Source organism: Elephas maximus, chromosome 15, assembly GCF_024166365.1.
Source record: "Elephas maximus indicus isolate mEleMax1 chromosome 15, mEleMax1 primary haplotype, whole genome shotgun sequence".
Classification (NCBI taxonomy): Eukaryota; Metazoa; Chordata; class Mammalia; order Proboscidea; family Elephantidae; genus Elephas; species Elephas maximus.
The window spans coordinates 32,852,407-32,873,949 of NC_064833.1; the positions used below are offsets into that span (position 1 = coordinate 32,852,407).

General features: G+C 35.6%; 1 protein-coding gene across 6 annotated transcripts in view; it reads right to left on the reverse strand.

Annotated features, from left to right (window-relative positions):
• The window catches only part of PKHD1L1 (PKHD1 like 1), a 192,827-nt gene that overhangs the window by 89,192 nt on the left and 82,092 nt on the right, over positions 1–21,543 (reverse strand). For all 6 annotated transcript variants that reach the window (XM_049854577.1, XM_049854575.1, XM_049854578.1 and 3 more), the window contains 14 exons: positions 21,330–21,477; positions 18,317–18,471; positions 16,145–16,267; positions 15,368–15,473; positions 12,555–12,665; positions 10,649–10,813; positions 9,538–9,659; positions 9,190–9,322; positions 8,567–8,759; positions 3,631–3,773; positions 3,123–3,227; positions 2,268–2,456; positions 1,328–1,498; positions 576–802 (listed from right to left, as the gene is read on the reverse strand). In XM_049854577.1, the coding sequence (XP_049710534.1) occupies positions 576–802; positions 1,328–1,498; positions 2,268–2,456; positions 3,123–3,227; positions 3,631–3,773; positions 8,567–8,759; positions 9,190–9,322; positions 9,538–9,659; positions 10,649–10,813; positions 12,555–12,665; positions 15,368–15,473; positions 16,145–16,267; positions 18,317–18,471; positions 21,330–21,477 (2,091 nt within the window). The remainder of the gene's footprint in view (positions 1–575; positions 803–1,327; positions 1,499–2,267; positions 2,457–3,122; positions 3,228–3,630; positions 3,774–8,566; positions 8,760–9,189; positions 9,323–9,537; positions 9,660–10,648; positions 10,814–12,554; positions 12,666–15,367; positions 15,474–16,144; positions 16,268–18,316; positions 18,472–21,329; positions 21,478–21,543) is intronic.

The window sequence follows — 21,543 nt, forward strand, 5'->3', positions numbered from 1 at the left end:
TAGGCTTATACATTCTATGGTGAAGGCATCAGAGCTATTTCCAGGATTTTGTCTAATCATGAAGAAAATTGCTATGATCATTTTTGTACATGAATTTTGGTGCAAGTTTGACTTATTTCTGTATACCTACGAGTCAGATTGTTGAGTCATAAAAAATAAAATAAAATTGATCATGGTGATGGAGGTACAACTCTGTGAACGTACTAAATGCCACTGAATTGTACACTTGACATGGGTATAACTGTGAGGTATGTGAATTATATATCAATAACCCTCTGTCGTGGAGACAACTGCAACTCACAGAAACTGTAGGACAGAGTAGAACTGCCCCATAGGGTTTTCAAGGCTGTAAATCTTTACAGAAGCAGACTGCCACATCCTTCTCCTGTGGAGTGGCTAGTGGCTTCAAATCACCGGCCTTTCGGATAGCAGCCAAGCGGTTTAACCACTGTGCCACCAATGTTCCTTTATATATCAATAAAGCTGTTTAAAAAAATCAAATAATGAGGTTTCGGTCAAAACAGCTTCCTATTGTTGAGTATATAGAAGTAAAAAGGAGGTCTTTACATGCTTACCTTGTTAGCACATGTGAGATTACTGAAGCCATGTCCAGTAATTGTTATCAATTCATTTACTGTTCCAATGGATGGACTAATGTTGTTTATAGATGGTGAAAAACAACTTGAAAGCTCAAAGAGCAATCTGTCTGAATTTTTAACCCCAGTATTGTTCAGGCCACAGATGGGTTCTGTTGCTAGGCAGCCTGCCACAGAGCTTCCCAAGTTCAAATTCTCAGGTCCTCCTTTAGACAGAAGAACTGCCAGTAAGTCAAGGATAACATTCTACAACAAGAATAGTTTTCATGTTGCATTACTCTTTATTTTGATGATGGTAGTTTAAACTCTGGTAAACCTTTTTTTTTTAAATGACAAGAGGAGCGCCAGGAAGTAGGGAGGTCCTAAAGACTTGGATGAAGATGGTAAAGAGAGAAGAATAAATCTAAAATTAACTTTTCAATTTGTCTAAGGCCAAATTTTCACAGGTTCGGGGGGACCCAATAATATCACCTTATGTTTTAATACATTTTGGGAGCATGTACAGAGTATCAGAGCTCTTTCACATTACATTTCATTCGAAGCACAGAAAGATTCTGGGAGTCTGGCAAGATGAGGTTAACATGACCCTTACTTCATAGGACTAAATCCAGCCTCAGAGCAATCAAGACCTATTCAAGGTCATATGGCCTGTCATCTGCCTCCTACTCTAAAAAGGTCTCATAAACCCTGGGTCACCTCAGTGTTGGAACTTCCATCTTCAACCATCTTACCCTGGACGTATGTGGCTTCAGTGCTGTCCACGAACAGGTGCAGGGGGATGTTCCTGGTTTCAGCTGGTAAAACATTAATGACTCCTTGGAGAAAAATGGAGTTAGCATCATCCACATACCCACTGCTATAATAATGGACTCCAGGTGACGTAAATTGGTAAAAAAATGAGCCTGTCATAAAATAAGATTGTACATAATAAATACAAGCAATTAATGAGGCTTTGAAAAGTGTGCAAAAAATTTGAATGTACACTTAGATGACAGGTTTCTTATTTTTCACGAGTGTGATATTTCAGCAGCAAGAAGAAAGAAGATGACTCACAGGCTACAAAAGATCTATCTTGTATGATGAAATTACATTCCAGGAAGAAAAGACCCATTTTTGGACAATTTTGTAGAAAACTGGGTCAAGTCAGGCATAACTTACTAAAATTTAAAGAAAAATTCAACATGGAATAAAAAATAAACAAACAAAACATAATTTTTGTCTATGAGCAAAAAGTTCAAACTGCTATAGAACAAAACAGGCAGGCTACAAGGCACACTTAGACTGAGCTATCCTAGTAGAAATACTGATTTGAAAGCTGACTCCAATTAACAAAAGCCAATGATTTAATACCAGATTGGTGTGATTAAAAAAAGTATTTCAGTTTTCATTGCATTTTTACTTGTTTCCATATATTTTTTCAATTGATTATTGCAGCATCAATGAAGATATTGCTAATAACAGGACTCTAATATATATAAAATACCTTGCTTATATTCATTAATAACATGTTTCACTACAGAAACAAAATGCCTACTAAACCACTTTGTGTATGTGTGTGTGTGCCTACATATGTGTAATGTATGTGAAAGTATTTTAAGTTTAAACAAAATGACTTTTATATTACATCTAGGAAAAAGATGTGATGCAAAACTCAACAAAGTGCAAACATACCAGATGCAGATTTTTGCCTTCCACTAGTAAACCCTTTGCCATCGTAAATTACACTTCCAGGGCTGGAGACAGAGAAAACTCTATATCCTATTCCCCTGAGAAACGGATGTGCTTGCCAACGCCATGTCACCATGTCGCCCACGGATACATTTAAGACTGATGGGGACCAGGCATAACCTAATCCATGTTCTGAAAGCAAGAATTGAATTATACTTTAAAAGAAACAAGCAAAATTTCTCAATAATTACCTTGAAAATGTATTGTACTTTATACAACCATGAGTGAAAACAAGTGCTAATTAACTCTGTAAAACTTTATTATGTATATGATTTAAACACCTAGCAAAAATAAACAGAAATAATAAAAAGTAAGATAATGAGAAGCTAAGGAAAAAATTAGTCAAAAAACTCCAAAAACTGATGAACAAATGACAATTGGAAGAAAGTCAGGAAGTCAATAAATAATTTGATCAGAAATATAACATAAAATATTTTTAAAAGTGAAGGTCGATTCTGTGAACATAAGAATTTTCTCAGGCAAAGAGCCATACAAAATCTGTACAATTTCATTTTGAATATTCATTCAGAAACTCATGACTGGTAAACAACTACACTAATTCAGGAGCTTCCGTACCGGGACAAACCAAATGGCAATTCCTGAACTCGGAAACTGGAAAGTTTATGGAGTCTCCTAAGACTCAAGACTACCAACTCTATATGATCACCTATGTCATAGAGATACCCTTGACTAATTACCAAAAGAAATAATAATACATATTCTTTAATTACTTTACTATGATGCATAAAATAAACAAATTACATCCATAATTTAAAATTTATAAATACTAATTGATACCTGAATCTTCCCCATTGTTAGTAACCCTGAATGCATTCCCTGTTGAATGAAGAACACATTTTATGACACTGGCTGAAGATGATATCACATTGCAAGGAAAGGAACCTAGAAAGAATAACGATAAAAATATATTTTCTCAAACATTTTTGTGAGCTATAGAGGTGAAGTATAATTAATAAACCAAAGTCCAGCAAAAGCTCTGCCTTATGTATTTTTTCTGATAATAATTATGCACAAGCACTGATTATTTTCAGAGTAAAGCCCCTCCGCTCCCTATCCTTTTTTTCCAGGTGTTCTATAACACTAATACACAATGATTATTTATTGGAATCAAAAGAGTATTCCAGTTCTCCCTACCTCCTTAACAAAATACACTTAACCTTTTATAAATTAAAAGAAAAATAAAGTTTTCTACGATTGAGAGTATTTGTGCAATCACTCACAATGCACCTATAGGACATCCTTTGGGCTGAGAAAAATAATATTTCTGTGAGAATGAAGCTCTTACCTAAAAGCACAGTGTTTTCAGCTGGTATAGTGCTGAACCCAAAACCCATTATAGTGATTTCAGTTCCACCATATAAGGACCCTCTCTGTGGAAACATGTTGGTCACTTCCAAAATATACTGTATAGAAACATGTAACTTGTCTCTGCAAACGAAAATAGATGTTTCGTTGAACTTTCCGCAGGCTCATATTGCTACAGTCTTATGAGGATGTAAATTCCTTAGGAAGAGGAAGTAATAGAATATTTAATTAGACATTAATTTTTCAAACTAGATAATCTGATGACTATCATGGCCCCAGTTTGGTTGGATGGCTTACGTACAGTTGCTTTTCCCTAACTATGAAAATTTAATTTCTGAAAATCTCACGGCAGAAGAATTTGAAATGGAGGATCTTAAAATATTATGAGAAAAATATGGTTATGAGAACTGAGGTTATAAGAAATACATGAAATCCTTTAAAATATTTTACATATTCATTAGAGTAGAACGTAAAGACAGCAAAAAAGACAGCAACTATCTATTAAAAACAAACAAACCCAATGAAATGGAATTGCACACATTTTGTATGAGTAATAAAAGGTTCTATGCAATTAATTTATAATTCCATGTTTACTGGACACTTATCAGGCTCTCTATCTCACTATTTCAATAAGAAGCTTTTAATCTATTTTGCTCTGTAATGGACAACATGCCTGCTAAGAAGCATTTCTCCCACATGTCACCATGATTACAGAGAGGCTGTTGTTATTAAAAAAAAAGAAAATTTTCTTTTTTTTTTTTTTTTTTAGGCGCTGTCAAATCAGTTCTGACTCATAGTAACCCTACGTACAACAGAACGAAACACTGCCAGGTCCTGCAGCATTATCACAATCGTTGTTATGCTTGAGCCCATTATTGCAGCCACTATGTCAATCCATCTTGTTGAGGGTCTTCCTCTTTTTTGCTGACCCTTTCCTTTACCAGGCATGATGTCCTTCTCTAGGGACTGGTCTCTCCTGATAACACGTCCAAAGTAGGTGAGACAAAATCTTGCCATCCTCACTTTCAATGAACATTTTGGCTGTATTTCTTCCAAGACAGATTGGTTCCTTCTTTTGGCAGTCCATGGTATATTCAATATTCTTTGCCAACACCACAATTCTTCCATAGTCATCGTCCAGCTTTGCATACATATAAGGCCACTGAAAATACCATGGCTTGGGTCAGGTGCACCTTAGTCTTCAAGGTGACATCTTTGCTTTTCAACACTTTAAAAAGATCTTTTCCAGATTTGCCCAATGCAGTGCATCTTTTGATTTCTTGACTGCTGCATCCACGGGTGTTGATTATAGATCCAAGTAAAACAAAATCCTTGACAACGTCGATCTTTTCTGTTTATCGTGACGTTGCTTATTGGTCCAGCTGTGAGGATTTTCGTTTTATGTTGAGGTGTAAACCATACTGAAGACTGTAGTCTTTGATCTTCATCAATAAGTGCTTCAAATTCCATTCACTTTCAGTAAGCAAGGTTGTGTCATCTGCATAACGCAGGCTGTTAATGAATCTTCCTCCAATCCTGATACCCCATTCTTCTTCATATAGTCCAGCTTCTCAGATTACTTGCTCAGCATACAGACTGAATAGGTATGGTGAAGGGTACAACCCTGACGCACACCCTCCTGCCTTTAAACCATGCAGTATCCCCTTGTTCTGTTTGAACAACTGTCTCTTTATCTACATACAGGTTCCTCATGAGCGCAATTAAGTGTTCTGGAATTCCCATTCTTCTCAATGTTATCCATAATTTGTTATGATCCACACAGTCGAATGCCTTGTTGTTGTTGTTAGGTGCTGTCAAGTCGGTTCTGACTCATAGTGACCCTATGCACAACAGAACGAAACACTGCCTGGTCCTGAGCCATCCTCACAATCATTGTTATGCTTGAGCTTATTGTTGCAGCCACTGCGTCAATCCACCTCGTTGAAGGTCTTTTGCTTTTCCGCTGACCCTGTACTTTGCCAAGCATGATGTCCTTCTCCAGAGACTGATCCCTCCTGACAACGTGTCCACAGTATGTAAGACTCAGTCTCACCATCCTTGCTTCTAAGGAGCATTCTGGTTGTACTTCTTCCAAGACAAATTTGTTCGTTCTTTTGGCAGTCCGTGGTATATTCAATATTCTTCGCCAACACCACAATTCAAAGGCATCAATTCTTCTTCGGTCTTCCTTATTCATTGTCCATGAATATTCACATGGATAAGATGCGATTGAAAATACCATGGCTTGGGTCAGGCTCACCTTAGTCTTCAAGGTGACATCTTTGATCTTCAACAGTTTAAAGAGGTCCTTTGCAGCAGATTTACCCAATGCAATGTGTCTTTTGATTTCTTGACTGCAGCTTCCGTGGCTTTTGATTGTGGATCCAAGTAAAATGAAATCCTTGACATAGTCAAGGCATAGTCAATAAAACAGGTAAACATCCTTCTGGTATTCTCTGCTTTCAGCCAGGATGCGTCTGACATCAGAAATGATATCCCTGGTTCCACATTCTCTTCTGAATAAAGCTCGAATTTCTGGCAGTTCTCTGTTGATATACTGCTGCAGCTGCTTTTGAATTGTCTTTAGCAAAATTTTACTTGTGTGTGATATTAACGATATTGTTTGATAATTTCCTCATTTGGTTCTATCTCCTTTCTTAGGAGTAGCCATAAATATGGATCTCTTCCAATTGGTTGGCCAGGTAGCTGTCTTCCAAATTTCTTGGTATAGACAAGTGAGTATTCTCAGTGCTGCATCTGTTTGTTGGAACATCTCAATTGGTATTCTGTCAATTCCTACAGCCTTGCTTTTCGCTATTGCCTTCAGTGCAGCTTGGACTTCTTCCTCCAGTACTATTGGCTCCTGATCATATGCTACTTCCTGAAATGGTTGGATGTTGACAAATTCTTTTTGGTATAGTGACTCTGTATATTCCTTCCATCTTCTTTTGATGCTTCCTGCAGAGTTAATATTCTCCCCATAGAATCCTTCAATACTGTAACTTGAAGCTTAAATTTTTACTTCATTTTTTTCAGCCTGAAAAATGCTAAGTGTGTTCTTCCCTTATGGTTTTCTATCTCCAAGTCTTTGCATATGTCATTATAATACTTTACTTTGTCATCTCAAGCTGCCCTTTGAAATCTTCAGTTCAGCAGTTTTACTTCATCATTTCTTCTTTTCACTTTACCCAAAAACCCAGTACCATCGAGTCGATTCTGACTCATAGTTAGCTACTCTGTATTCAAGAGCAAGTTTCAGGCTCTCTTCTGACATCCATTTCGGTGTCTTCTGTCTTTCCTGGCTTTTAAAAGACCTCTTGCTTTCTTCATGTACGATGACCTTGATGTCATTCCACAACTCATCTTGTCTTGGGTCATAATAGAGAGCTAGGGGAACTCAAATGAGTCTTTCTGTGAATTTTTATTTAACTTCCTCAGCATAGTTGAATTGGTATATCTCTAATGTCCACCCACATACAGTTTTTCATGGCACCCACTCTGTCCATTATATCATTACGCCAAAGCACAAGCCAGCACCTTTTCTTGAACTCATCTCAGCTCCACACTGTGACGCTAAGAGGGGATGAGGTTTCGAGGTTTATGTTTACTGCTGCTCAACTTCCTTCACCTCTTGGAAGGCTCTTTTTCTTAATGCCTGAATTCTAAATGCTTAAATTTATTCCCTCTTTTTTAAATTGTTCCCAACCAGTAACTTTCTCACCGAGAACTAAAATCTTACCAGGTAACAAACAAGTTCTGGGAAGAAAATACTAAACACTTGCTTAATGGGAACTTATACCAAACACCCGTTGCCATCGAGTCAATTCTGAGTCATAGCAACCTATAGGGCACAGTAGAACTACCCTGTAAGGTTCCAGGGAGCAGCTGGTGGATTTGAACTGCAGATCTTCTGGTTAGCAGCCTGATCGCTTAACCACTGCACCACAAGGGCTCCAAAGGGCACTTACAGTTGGAAAGAATTCTCTTCATCTTCTTTAGATGGCCAGCTCCTATCCATCTTTTACATCTTGGCTTAATTATCATTTTTTCAGAGAATCCTTCCATGTCCCGCAGGATAAATTAGCTCTATTATATACTCTTACATCACCTGATACCCCTTATTCATAGTGTTTTTCATTTTTAGAATTAAATTACTGATGTAATCTTTTGTTAAAGTCTGTCTCCTCAACAAAACTGCGGGCACCGTTAGAGCAGAGGATGCGTCCCTCTTGTTCACCACTACAGACCTAGCACTGAGCAAGTGCCGTCCCATAGTAACTGCCTGATAAGTACTTCTTGAATGAATGCAATTCATATCACATACACATAAACCTAATTTCACAGAGAATCTTTCAACCTAATCTGAATGGTATTGGTTTCAAAACTAAGTGTCAGATTGCACTTTATGAGATATTCTCAAAACCATTTACAATCATGGATACACAAAAGTAAAGAATGCAACTGAAATATTATAAGGTTGATGACTGTTTCTTTTCCAGTTCTTATATGACTAGTCCCATGTGTCCACAACTCCTTTGATTTATGGTTATTACCATACCTTTTTAAAAATATATGTTATTGTGTTTTAGGTGAAATTTTACACTGTAAGCTAGATTCCCAGTTAACAGTTCAAACACAAATTGTTGCGTGACATAGGTTACCATCCCTGCAATGTGTCAGCACACTCACCATGTCCACCTCACCTGTCCCGTTTCCATTCATCTAATTTCCTTGCCCCTCCTTGCCTTCTCATCTTTGCTTTTGGGTAAATGCCGACCATTTGGTCTAGTATACTTGACTGTTTAAAGTAGTGCATTTTCGTAGGTGTTATTGTTTATTTACAGGCCAATCTATTATTTGGATGAAAGATGATCTCTGGGAGTCGTTTCAGTTCCAGGTTAAAAGAGTTACCGTACCTTTTTGATGCAAAACCCCAATTTCTGACTTCTACATAGACATCATGTTTCCCAGGAGGCAACTTGGGCAAAAGGCATCTAATATCTGTGACGTTCCAGTGAAGAACCTGGCAGGTTTTTCCTCCAACGTACACCATGTTTTGTGTGAGTTCATTTCCAAAGTTATAGCCCTTAATTGTTAAATAAACTTCTCCTATTATTTTCAAAGAAAAATAAGTTTTAGAAAAAGTTCCAACTTATTATCAAGTGTGAAATGTGCCTATTAAATAAACCAATTCATCTATTTTATTACATTTTGGAAATCCTAACATTGTCAGAGGCAAAAAGAAAAAGAATGAAAATGCTGATGGTGCCCAGGTAGAAATAAAATCCTTGTTTAGTTGTTTCACAAAGAAAACAAGACGGCAAAGCATTTTTTTCCTAAACTTAACATTTCTCCCCTTATTTCACATATTCAAAAGGGAACTAATAAATAGACTAATCGTGGTTAAAAAAAAAAAAAAGCCTGTGACTGGTTTCACTTTATGAAACAGAACTGCAGGAGAAACTGTGCTTCAAAAGACTTTCTAGATGTGGTTTCTATATCAATGTTAAATGACTGATATTACTGAACGATTCCTTACCGAGTATTGCCCGTTCTTTGGGGTTAAAATCAGTTATAACTGGAGTCTGTAAACAGTTATAACTAAAAGCATCATTTGCTGTGGCTTGAAATCCATCAGTAATAATTGATACATTAACTGTACCTTCAATTCTCTGAAATAGGAAGATAAAGTGAACAGTTAGAAAATATTAAATGTTGAGATGCACGAATACAGTGGATAAAATAGAATCATTCACTATAAACTTTTGAAGATATTATGTTTCAAAATCATAAATCAAAATCAGTTTTCAGATATTTAGAGAGTTGTAGTGTCAAATTTAGGTTGTGTTTGAATTCCAGAGAAAAAGGCTGAAATTGGTTGCCTTACTTTTGGTGTTCTGCAGGTTATAATATTCAAATCCACTTCAACCACACTGCAGGTTTCATTTCCAACTAATACCTTTGAATTTTCATTAAAGCCAAATCCAGATATAGTCAGTAGAGTACCACCTTCGTAAGAAAAGAACAAAGCAAAATAAAAAACAGATTAACTATAACAACAACAACAACAACAACTTTTTGGCAATAATCTAACTCCTCATTCAAGAATTGTCCAGTAATCCAAGAAATGAACTGGCAAATAGATCAAGGACAAAACTCAGGATTACTGATTTAGCTGGTGTCCAATCACCACCACACAACAAGTCTGAGTGCTGAAGCCTGGAGCCATAGAAGTGCTGAGCAAAGAGATTTTATGAAACAGTAAATTTGCAATTACCATTTGCTTTGGGATATACTACTAGCAACTATTACTTTTTATACTAGCTTCAACCTAAAGAGAAATTAGGCTGTTTCCATTTGTTTAACCATCTATGGGTGGGAAATGTGGGTGAATTAAAACTCTCACCAAACTCAAATTTTATGCCTCCCAGTAAATGGAAAACAAAAGACAAAATAAATAAAATAAACACATAAGTCACAAATCCAGATCAAATCCAAAGCACAAAATTTAAAACTAAGTATGGTAAAAAAAAAAAAAACAGAACACAAAGGAAATGAAGCAGAACAGGAAAAATGTGTTGTTTTCTTTCTATCCTGTGCATCAGCCTTCCTTTCTCTGATTTGTTCCCAGAACTTTTTCTGGGTCAAGTAGCTCCACTGAGACCATGGTCACAAACGGAGCAGCTGGGAAGCAGAATAATAACTAATAAATCTTATCTTGACATAATTGATGAGCTTGTTATAGAAACATGTAATAATTGATGATATTAATTCAATAACCTAAGATGTACATATAAGCAGTCACCCTGACTTGACTTCATAAGAAACAAAAGAATTAGTCAGCCATTTAATCACTGTGCCTTCTGAAAGGGTACCCTCCTTTGTTCTATATATGGGAGCTTTGAGTTCCCCCCTCCCCTTCACTTTGTTCCAGAAACAGCACAACAAAGTGAAGGAAATATACCTAATTTTCGTTGTTTAGCCCTATTAACTCTTACCTGCTAGGCTTCCAGAAGCAGGCCAGATGTGTGAGATGCGACTCTGATAGGTGAAGTGGAATACCTCATCCTTCACATTCTGTGCTAGTCCAACATCAGCTATGGACACAGCAACTGGGAAATGTCCAGCACTTCCGTTCTGAATCTGGCATTTGATCTCTTTTTCTTGTGATAAAAAAGAAAAAAATGATAAAGCAAATATTGTTGTGAGACAAAATTACTGAAAATTTATATTTGCAAATGTTAACATTGGAATTCATTTTTATACCACAGGAAATACATCTAAAGACAACAACTCAGGCATTAATTGGGGGAAAATCTTTATAAACTACATGATGCTAGAAATCAGATCCTCTTAGAAAACAGGTAAACCAACAACAGAAGAAAAGGAAAGAATTTGCTTCTGATTGCTACTGTGCCCCCCTCACCCCAAAAAAGGCTATAGTAGTAGTACTCATAATCCTAATCTATAAGGTCATTTATATTAAGAATTCTAAAATTTTTGGTCCAATATATTGCTTATGTCTGAAACTGACAAAAGCAAAACACTAGGCTTCATCAAAAATTAAATGAAAACATATTCTTCACTTCATTTAAAACAATATATAGGTACTTATAGGTGCAGTTTTGACTGTTAGATCTCAAGAATACATAAAAAAATCTAGATTTAAAACATCAATGATTTGGAAGATGGATCCGTTTATATAATTCCAATCTATTAAAATTAAGAAAAATACCTAGGATTATGAAAGAAAATTTTTAGGGAAATAAATACTTATGGCCCTCATTATTTTAAGGGGTAGGAAATGTAAATAATCTTTAAATTCTATGTTGATGGTAGAGGCTCTGTTGGAACACAAGCAAGGGAAGGTGACCCTGTCCTCTTGCCACCTGACTAATGTGGTATTATCAAATCATGGGCAGAGGGGACCATGGAACACCAGAGTAGCAATTCATAGATTCTTTCTTTCTTTTTTTTTTTTTTTATTGGCTTTAAATGAAAATTCACAGAGCAAATTAGTTTCTCAGTAAACAATAAATATATTGCTTTGTGACATTGGTTGCCAACCCTACAAAGTGTCAACACTCTCCCCTTCTCAAACTTGGGTTACAGCTTTCCTGTCCCATTACAGCTTTCCTGTCCCCTCCTGCCTTCTTGTCCCTGCCCCTGGGTTGGTGTGCCCATTTAGTCTCATTTTGTTTTATGGGTCTGTCTAATCTTTAGATGAAGGGTGAACCTCAGGAGTGACTTCATTACTTAGCTAAAAGGATGTACAGGGACCACAGTCTCCAGATTTCTCCAGTCTCTGTCAGACCAGTAAGCCTGGTCTTTTTTTGTGAGCTATAATTTTGTCCAATATTTTTTTCCAGCTCTGTCCAAGACCCTGTATTGTGATCCCCGTTAGATCAGTCGGTGGGGGTAGCCAGGCACCATCTGGTTGTGCTGGACTCAGTCTGGTGGAGGCTGTGATAATTGTGGTCCATTAGCCCTTTAGACTAACCTTTCCCTTGTGTCTTTGGTTTTCTTCACTCTCCCCTGCTCCAGATGGGGTAGGACCAGTGTAGTAACTTAGATGGCTGCTCACAAACTTTTAAGATCCCACAATTCATATATTCTTTTGTTCTAAAGTCACACCCAAGAAAGCATTCATGTAACTACTTTTATGAAGGGAGAAAAATGAACAAAAATCAACTGCTATGTGATAAAGACACTCAAGTTTGACAGTGAAAGAACTAGTCTGTGGTTATCACCAAAGATTAAAAAATTAAGGCATTTATCCAGATCAGGTTAGCAATTTCATAACTCCATAGGATACTTATAGGATAAATATAATTGTAATGCTACTCTTTTGAGTCTACTTCCTCTTAGAGCGAAAAATTTAATAATAATTTTTGAAAGACCTACCATTCACAGAAAGAAGAGAGCAGCCTATTGGTCCAACTGAGACTGATACAGCTGAACTAGGAGAAAATCCAGAGCCTGATATAGTTAGAATTGTGCTTTCTTCATAGGACCCTGAAAATGATAGATTTAAATAACAATATTAAAGTGACAAAAATAATAGAATCTGTTGTTAGGGAAACAGATATTTCCTTAGAGAAGATACAAGATATATGCAATATCTTCTAAAAGATATAAACAATAAACCTATAAGCACAGTGGGTGGGGGAAGACAAACTCATTTGGTCATGCTATTTTTTTTCCATTTAATTACTCTACATTGCTTCACATTTAGAATCTGGGTGTTGACAGATATCAGTGGAAATAATTATCTGATTGAAAGTACAATATGAGGTAAGGAAAATTATTCTTAGGAAAAAGCAACTAAACAGAGATCTCTACATGGTAACTTGGTATGTGATAGAATTGTCATCACAAATTCATGAGGAACGGATAAACTACAATAAATGGGTAGACACTTTCCTTTTGAAAAGAAAATAAGATTCCTCTATCTAGGTTAATACGCATTCTAAACTACCTGGGATATTTCCCATTTACACTTGTTGTCCCAGTATCTCATACTGAATATTTTTCCATTCACACTTAAAAGTATCCAGGTTTGCTGTATAAATTACATGACCACCCTTCTTATACAACACCATACACAAAGTAGATTCCACATGGATTTAAATAGCTAAGAATGAAAACAAAACTTTAAAATATAATCAAATATCTTAATGACTTAGGGTAGAGATGGATTTTTTAAACACGATACTAGAAACCATGGCTAATTATAAAGGGAAAGATAAATTAGAATAAATCAATATTTTAATTGCCTCCATGCAGAAGACACTAAAAGTTAAAACAAGTGGTATACTGAGAAAAGATATATACAAAGAATTGGTGAACAGAATATATAATAAAGAGTTATAAGTCAGTAGAAAAAGACAATCTAATAAAAAATGGACAAGCAATTTTCTGAAGAAGAAATAATCTGAAAGGCCAGTGAACATTTGAGAAGATGTTCACATGCATTACTAATAAAAGGCAATTAAAACAGTGATGAGATAACTCTGATCACCTCTCAGATTAGCCAAAATTTGTAAGCTGATAATATCAAGTATCAGCAAGGACATAGGGCATATGGTGCTCTCATACTTGCTGTTGTACCGCCACTTCGATGCCATCTAGTAAACTGAATATGCGTATTATTATCCAGGAAGTCTACATCTGGGCATATACCCTAAAGAAGCTCTAGCATGTATGCAACTGGAGAGATATACAACCAAGCTCAATATAGTCCTATCTGTAAAGCCAAAAAATTGGAAACAATCTAAATGTCTATCAATATAGGAACAAATAAATAAAGACTGGTATATTCAGGAAGTAGTTTAAAAGGATGAGTTAGATGTACGAGACCACATGGATATATCTCAACTTAATGCTGAATGACAAAAGTAAGATACAGAAAGATATTCCCATTGTAATATCTCATTTGCAAACTTAAAAAAACTGGCAAAATTACCATATGTGGGTGCACTATATACAAAAGGTATTAAAATGGCATGGAAGAATACACACAAAATTAATTATTGTGATTGCCTCCGGGGAGGTTTGTAGGGGACTAGAATGAGGGATGGTACTTAAAGGGGAATTTAACAATTTCTATAATATTTTTCTTAGATTTGTAATCAAAAGTAAACATGGAAAAATGTTAATTATTAGTTTTCAGTGAGGGGAATATGGGTTTTTTATAACATTCTTTTTACTTATCTTTTCATTACTTTTAAATTTATCGAAATGTGGCAAAAAGACTGTTCAACCTGTTAATTTTTTAGAATAAGAAACAATTCTTTTTAAGAAGTACATGTAAAAATGAAAAATAATGGTGAATTATAATATAAAATATATATTTAAAAAATGCATAAAGACAGTACCAAAAGACTATGACCAAATTAAAGACATCAAATCCTTCAAGGTTTGGCCTCATGTAACATGAATTATCCGAAAATTAATATTGTTGTAAAAAAAAAACAAACTGAAGAATATATTCTTTCAACACAGAAAGATACATTAATTTTAAAATTTCAATGTATTTTATTTTTTACTGACATAAAATTAGTAGGAAAATTTCCCCACTGGCCATCAAGACTACATATGTGACTTTATTAGCTTACCTTTGTGATTAAAAAAAAAAAAGTGACCCCTTACAATCCTGAGTCCTATTGTCCATTTTAATCCTGGGGAGCTAGAAACAAATTATAATCACTGTATTTTAAAAACAATAACATACTATGAAGAGATGGTATAATGTATTTCCTAGAATGAGTTCTTGGCAAGAATTACATCTCTTATTCTCAGACCTAAGACCCAGTTATCGTCTTTTACTAAACAGCAGCTGTCTTGTTACTAGCCTTTTTAATACTAAATCTCCCAGAGGAAGAGATCTCACATGATGAAAGATTCCAATTAATAGCCTAGCTAATTCAGTCTAACAAGAATGCCTCAGTGTCAGAGTAAAATTTTAGACACTGGTTCCAGCTGGTGAAACTACAGAAGTATAGAAGCAGGTGGTGCAATTTCAAAGACAATATTTATTGTTTTCAAAAATAAATATTTAGTGCTCTTTCTATAGCTTTCTGATCTAATCAATTGTTTTTCACTATGTAGGTCTGTCTGTTTGCCTTGGTTATGATAACAGTCTATAAAATATCATGATCGGAGTTTTTGCTTGCTCCCTCCCACCCCAAACTCCAAGTTAAAAAGCAAAAGGTTACCTTGAGAAGGGTTGATGGCCAAGACTAGGGGAGTAGTCATGGGATCCCATGTAAACTCACAGTCACCTGAACATTTAGCTGGAATTCCATTGACATAGACTTGAACCTTAAAATAAAGAAACACAGAGCTAGAGAACAGGGGTAAAGCGGCAGCATGGTTAGGTAGAATATGTACAGGATTTAGAACCAAATGATGAAATTTATTTGCTTTATAAAAGGTAGTATGTTCTACTTATATTTTTCTGCTTTGAACCTTCCCTCATTCATTCATTCAGCAAATGTGCCTACTTGTGTCAGGTGCAGTTGTAAATGCTGGGACACAACATTTAAAAAGTCAGATGATGTCATCCCTACTGTCACCCAATTTTGGTGGAGTAGAAAGTACATTAGATCAGACACAAACAAACAAGTAAATGTGTATCATGTCTGTTAGTGATTAGCGCCAGGATGAAAAACATTGTTCTTGGGCAAGTCACCTAAGCTCTCTGCACTTTAATTTCTTCCTCATCAAAACAGTCACCTTAACAATTACTTCAAAGAGCTATTGCCAGCATTAAACGAAAGAATATATTTTCAAACTCTAATAGGCAAGAGAACTTAGAAACCCATTCTTTTGTTATAAGGACCCCCAAAGTCATAAAATAATATTGAGTTGGTAAACTATTAACACAACTAAAAATGTCATCCCTCCTATTTAGCTAGGTCTTTAATATGTTACAAACTAGTTACACATTTAAAATTATGTTAAATGTTATAAGAAAATAGTTTCAGAAATACCTGCGGCTGTTGATTGGGTGTACGAAGTAGGTCTCCAAGAATGCGCTGCCTGAATAAGCCACCTTCCTTTATCTTTGTGACTGTCATATTAGCCTTTTCTCCAATAATGTTGGAATCATTAGTCTATTTTACACAAAATTAATTTATCAGAAAGACTATGATAGACATAACCACACTAATTTTTACTTTCAAATTTAAACATGCTTGAAAGTGAACATAAGCTAACGGATGTGAGAAAAAATATTCAAAGCCACTTTGTCACATTGCCTGAAGGAGAAATCTCTTAAAAAATGAGCAAAATCTATCCAAGGAAAAAATACTAGTAAGGCTATTGTGATATCATGCATTGTATAAATTACAACTTTGAGTTAAGTTATAATGTTAACTTTAATTTTCAGAATTAATAAATTTTGTCTAAAGAAAATGAATTAACTAAATTTGATTTTCTTAAAAATGTTCTACACTTTTTCTAAATATGACACTTTGATAAATGACTGTTGAATGTTAGAACTATCTTTCTACCCAAGAGTCAAACTTTTCCCTTTAGCATTTTTCACCTGAGACTACCCTGATTTATCTTCCGCTCCTGAAATTATATTTCCTTCCAATGGTAAAAATAGAACCAAATCAAATCATCATGTACCATCCAAATTCCTTTGCCAATATGGTAGCCTTCTGATGTAGTCAAGGGCTAGCAAAAAGATGGGAGTCTCATGCTGGGCCACGCTTGAGCTAGTGATGAAGGAAGAGAAAAGACGAATAAGCAGAGAAAGAAGAGGAGATGTATAGTCAGAGGTAGAGATACCAAGATGGAGAAGAGTCACTAGAGTTGTACTGGTTCCAGAATTTTCCAATTCAGCTTCCAGGCCATATGTTTTCTTAAAATAATCCCATGTCTACTGACTAATTTGCAAATAAATACAAACTTGTTTTCTCCGTTTACATACCATTTTTGTTTCCTGCTCTCACTCTTCCTCCTTTTTTTCTTTTTTCAAAAATGTTTTCCTAAGTAAAGTTCTGCCTTTTTTTTTTTTTTCACCTTATGTCATGGCCATCTTTCCATGTGAGTATATGTGGGTCTACATATGGTTGTGCAGTATTTATGCTGAAGTTGTGTCACTTAAATAACCACCAGTTTGCAGGGTTTTGTTGTTACAAATAATACTTCTGTGACTATATCATTTCACATCTCTATTATTTTAGTAGGATAGAATTATATAATTAAGATTGCTGAATCATAGGGTATCTATATTCAGACACTACTAAATTATCCTTTGAGAAAGTTGTATTAATTTACTTTCTCACCAACAGTTCATGAGAGTATTTTCTCAGTCTATTCTAGACTCCCCTCCTTCAAATACTCTGAGCCCTAGACCTCTTTCCCCACTCCTTTCCACACTCTAACAAACCAAAGGTAATTAGATGAGAGTTTAAGGCGTGAATCCCTTATAAACTTAAAAATTATTCATAGTCCCCAAATACAGCTCTTCTGGTAGGATTATAGACAGTGAGGCAGATTTTGGCTGGTCCCCCTCACCCCTTTAAAATACATACAGATTTAGTTCTGAAACTGGCTCTGCCTATGCTTCTCCTGCCCTCACTAAGGGTCTTCTAACACTCATATTCCTGAACTTTTCCCATATAGAATAGGGAATAAAGTACCAACACCTATTCACCCTGAAAGAGAATACCTGGCTAACTTAATTCAGAACAATCCTGTCAATTTCCTCTTCTATATTTTGTCTATAGTTTGCATTTTTTAAACATATATACACAGTCTCAAATTCTCTTTGGAATGAAAACCCAAAACCAAAAGTGTTGCCGTTGAGTCCACAGAACTGCCCCATAGGGTTCTGAGGAGTGGCTGGTGGATTTGAACTGCCAATGTTTTGGTTAGCAGCCATAGCTGTTAACCACAGTGCCACGAGGGCTCCTTTGGAAAGAGAACTTGTTGCCGTTCAGTTGATTCTGACTCATAGTGACCCTACAGGACAGAGTAGAACTGCCCCATAGTGTTTCCAAGGAGTGCCTGGTGGATTCAAACTGCTGACATTTTGGTTAGCAGCCATAGCACTTAACCACTGCACCACCGGGGCTCCCTTTGGAATGAGGCAGGTACAAATAAGCAAACAAGACGTAGAATGAAAAAGAAATCAAACCAAATGAAAGCACCTGTAGAATATTCTGCTTTCCACACATGCTCCTCCACTTGATTGTCCATGAATATCCAGCACAGGTTCCCTCTCGAGTAACTGAAACTCGTCCCATTTCTCCCAGGCTCTGGAGAGCAAACTGTAAATCTGCAGCTGACACAGCAGCAGGGAGGCCTGCGCTCACAGAGGGGAACAGAGGAGTCAAACATTCATAAACCATTCTATGTTTAAGAGACATGAAATGTGTACTATGTACGATCACTTGTCAACCAAATGTCCTTCCCCAATATAGTAAGAATGAAATTTGCATCTCTAACCTATATCAAGAATTTATATACTTCTTGGAAGCAAAATTACATAGCTAATGTATTTCAAACTGTTGTGTTGGCTCAAACACCTTTATTTATAATAACAATTTACTTTATAAATAACCTATCAGCCATGGTTATAAATTAGTAACAAATGTTGGGAATGTAAACTTTTATATCTGATAAGGCAGTAAAGAAAATGTAAAAATGAAAATGTCATTTGTTCTGGATAATTTAGCTTTATATTACTGGCATAATTTCAACTATATAAATTATGTAAAGACATAATGCTAGAAAGGAATACACTAACATGTTTATAACAGTTGTCTAAATTAGTGCTGTCCAATATATATATACTGTGAGTCACATACAACTTTTAGATTTGTAGCAGCCATATTTTTAAAAGTAAAAAAAAAAAGATAAAATTATTTTTAACAATACACTGTATTTAATTCATTATAAAAACCTGTTGTCACTGAGTCCATTCCAGCTCATAATGGCCCCATGTGTGTCAGAGTAGAACTGTGCTCCACAGGGTTTTCTTGGCTGTAATCTTACAGAAGCAGGATACCAGGTCATTTTTCCATGGCACTGCTGGGTGATTTGAACCACCAATCTTTTGGTTAGTAGCCAAGAGCAAACGGTTTGCACCACCCAGGGGCTCATCATTATAGTCAAAATGTTATTAATTCAACATGTGATACTAACCATATTTCAAGTGCTCAGTTGCTATGTGAGCCTCATGGCTACCATATTGGACAGATCTAGATTATTCTACTACAGTTGTTTTTTTAAAAATAATATTCCTCAAGGCACAACAATAGGTCTCTATATGGCCGGAGCAACAGAAAAGAAGGAGAGTCAGAAGTAGGAGACGAAAATAAAATGTGTGGCTAATTGCCTCCATGAAGAATTGCCTCCTTTGCCATGAGACCAGAAAAACTAAATGGTGCCTGGCTACTGTTATTGAACATTTTGATCAAAGAGTCTATAGAAGAATCCTGATCAAAAGGGGAAAAATGAAGAATGGAATATCAAATTCTTGTGGTCTCCAGAATTTCTGGAGCCACAGAGGCTGGATGAACCCCTGAAACTATTGCCCTAGGATAATCTTTAAACCTGAAATCTTATACCAAAAATATCCCCGGAAGCCTTCTTAAAACCAAATAATTGTTTAGCTTAGCTAGTTAAGAATGTCTGCCTTGAGCACTGTGCTCCTTTAAGATCTATCTACATGATATCAAATTGACAAAAGTAACTTGAAAGATTTGATAGGAAACTTAAGGGCCTCTGAGTTTATGTTAATGGGGAGGAACATCTTGGAAAAGGAGGGTGAGAGTAGTTACACAACTCGAAGAATGTAATCAGTGTCACTTTATTATACATGTAGAAATTGTCAAACTGGTGTATGTTCTGCTGTGTATATTCTCACCAACTAAAAATAAAATAAATTATAAAAAAGTTAAATTAATTAAAAAAAGCATCAACTCAGTAAGTGTAAATGAAATTTAAGTAATTAAACTTACAATGACAAAAAACAATATTCCAACTTTCAATTTTTATAGTATTTTAATATTATTATTTCTCTGGTTACTCTAGTAATGAAAAATCACTTTCAAAAACGTACACAATCATAGAAAAGTCTGATTTATGAAAGCCATGGTTTTAACCACTTTCAGAGAAATGACTGAGTTTGTTGTATATCTTTGTAGTCTGTTGTCTCTTATATTACTTAAGTAAATGTAATCACTACTGAAAATATTAGCTTTGGATTAAAAAAAAAAAAAACTCATAGTGACCCTACAGGACAGAGTAGAATTGCCCCATAGGGTTTCCAAGGAGCAGCTGGTGCATTCGAACTGCTGACATTTTGGTTAGCAGCCAAACTCTCAACCACTATGCCACCAGGGTTTCCTAACTTTGGATGGGTGGGCTCTTTTCTACTCTGTTAAAGGAAAGGTATAAAACAAAAACATTATGATTAGCTATTAACTGGCCATAATATGATGCATACTAATATTCACGCACCTGTGCGATTAGACATTTAAATGCAGAAATAACAAATAAGTAACCCAGCAATTCTAGTCCTAGGTATATACCCAAAAGACCTGAAAATAGACGCAAACAGATACTTGTACACTAATTATCATTGCAGCACCATTCACAATAGTCAAAAGGTGAAAACAACCCAACGTCCATCGACAGAAGAATGGATAAGCAAAATGTGGAACGTTATTCAGTCATAAAGAGAAATGAATTTCTGATGCATGCTACAAACTGGATGAACTTTGAAAACATTTTGCTGAGAAAAGTAAGTCAGACAGAAAAGGACAAGTATTGTGTAATCTAACCTATATGAAATATCTAGAACAGGCAAATGCATAGGCACCAGAGTTTATGAGTGGTTACCAAGGGCAGGTAGGAGAGGAAAATGGAAAGTTATTGCTTAAGGAGCACTGACTTCCTGTTAAGGATGATGGAAAAATTTGGAAATGGATAGTGATGATGGTTGCACAATGTGGGAAATGTAATTAACGTCATAAGCGTATACGTGAAATGGTTGACATGGCAAATGTGTTACATGTATTTTACCACAATAAAAAAAAACTTTTTAAAAGAAATAACAATAAGGAGTAACTTTTCAAGCGAAATAACAGGTAATATTTTATGCAGTATATATATGTGTAGTCACACACACAAACGTTCAGAATATTTTCCATATACCTTTGAGAATATGTCCATAAGCTTGAATGTCAAAGCTACCACTTAGAGGTGCAGACGCTGCTTGAATTCTTTGAATACGAATCTGAGACTCCCCTGGCCAATTATTTCCTCTGTAAACAGATTCATTCTCTGTCTCATTTGTGATTATCTAATTTCCAAAATAAATATTGATAAAATGATTAAACTTGAAACTGGCTAACATGATTTCTATTTC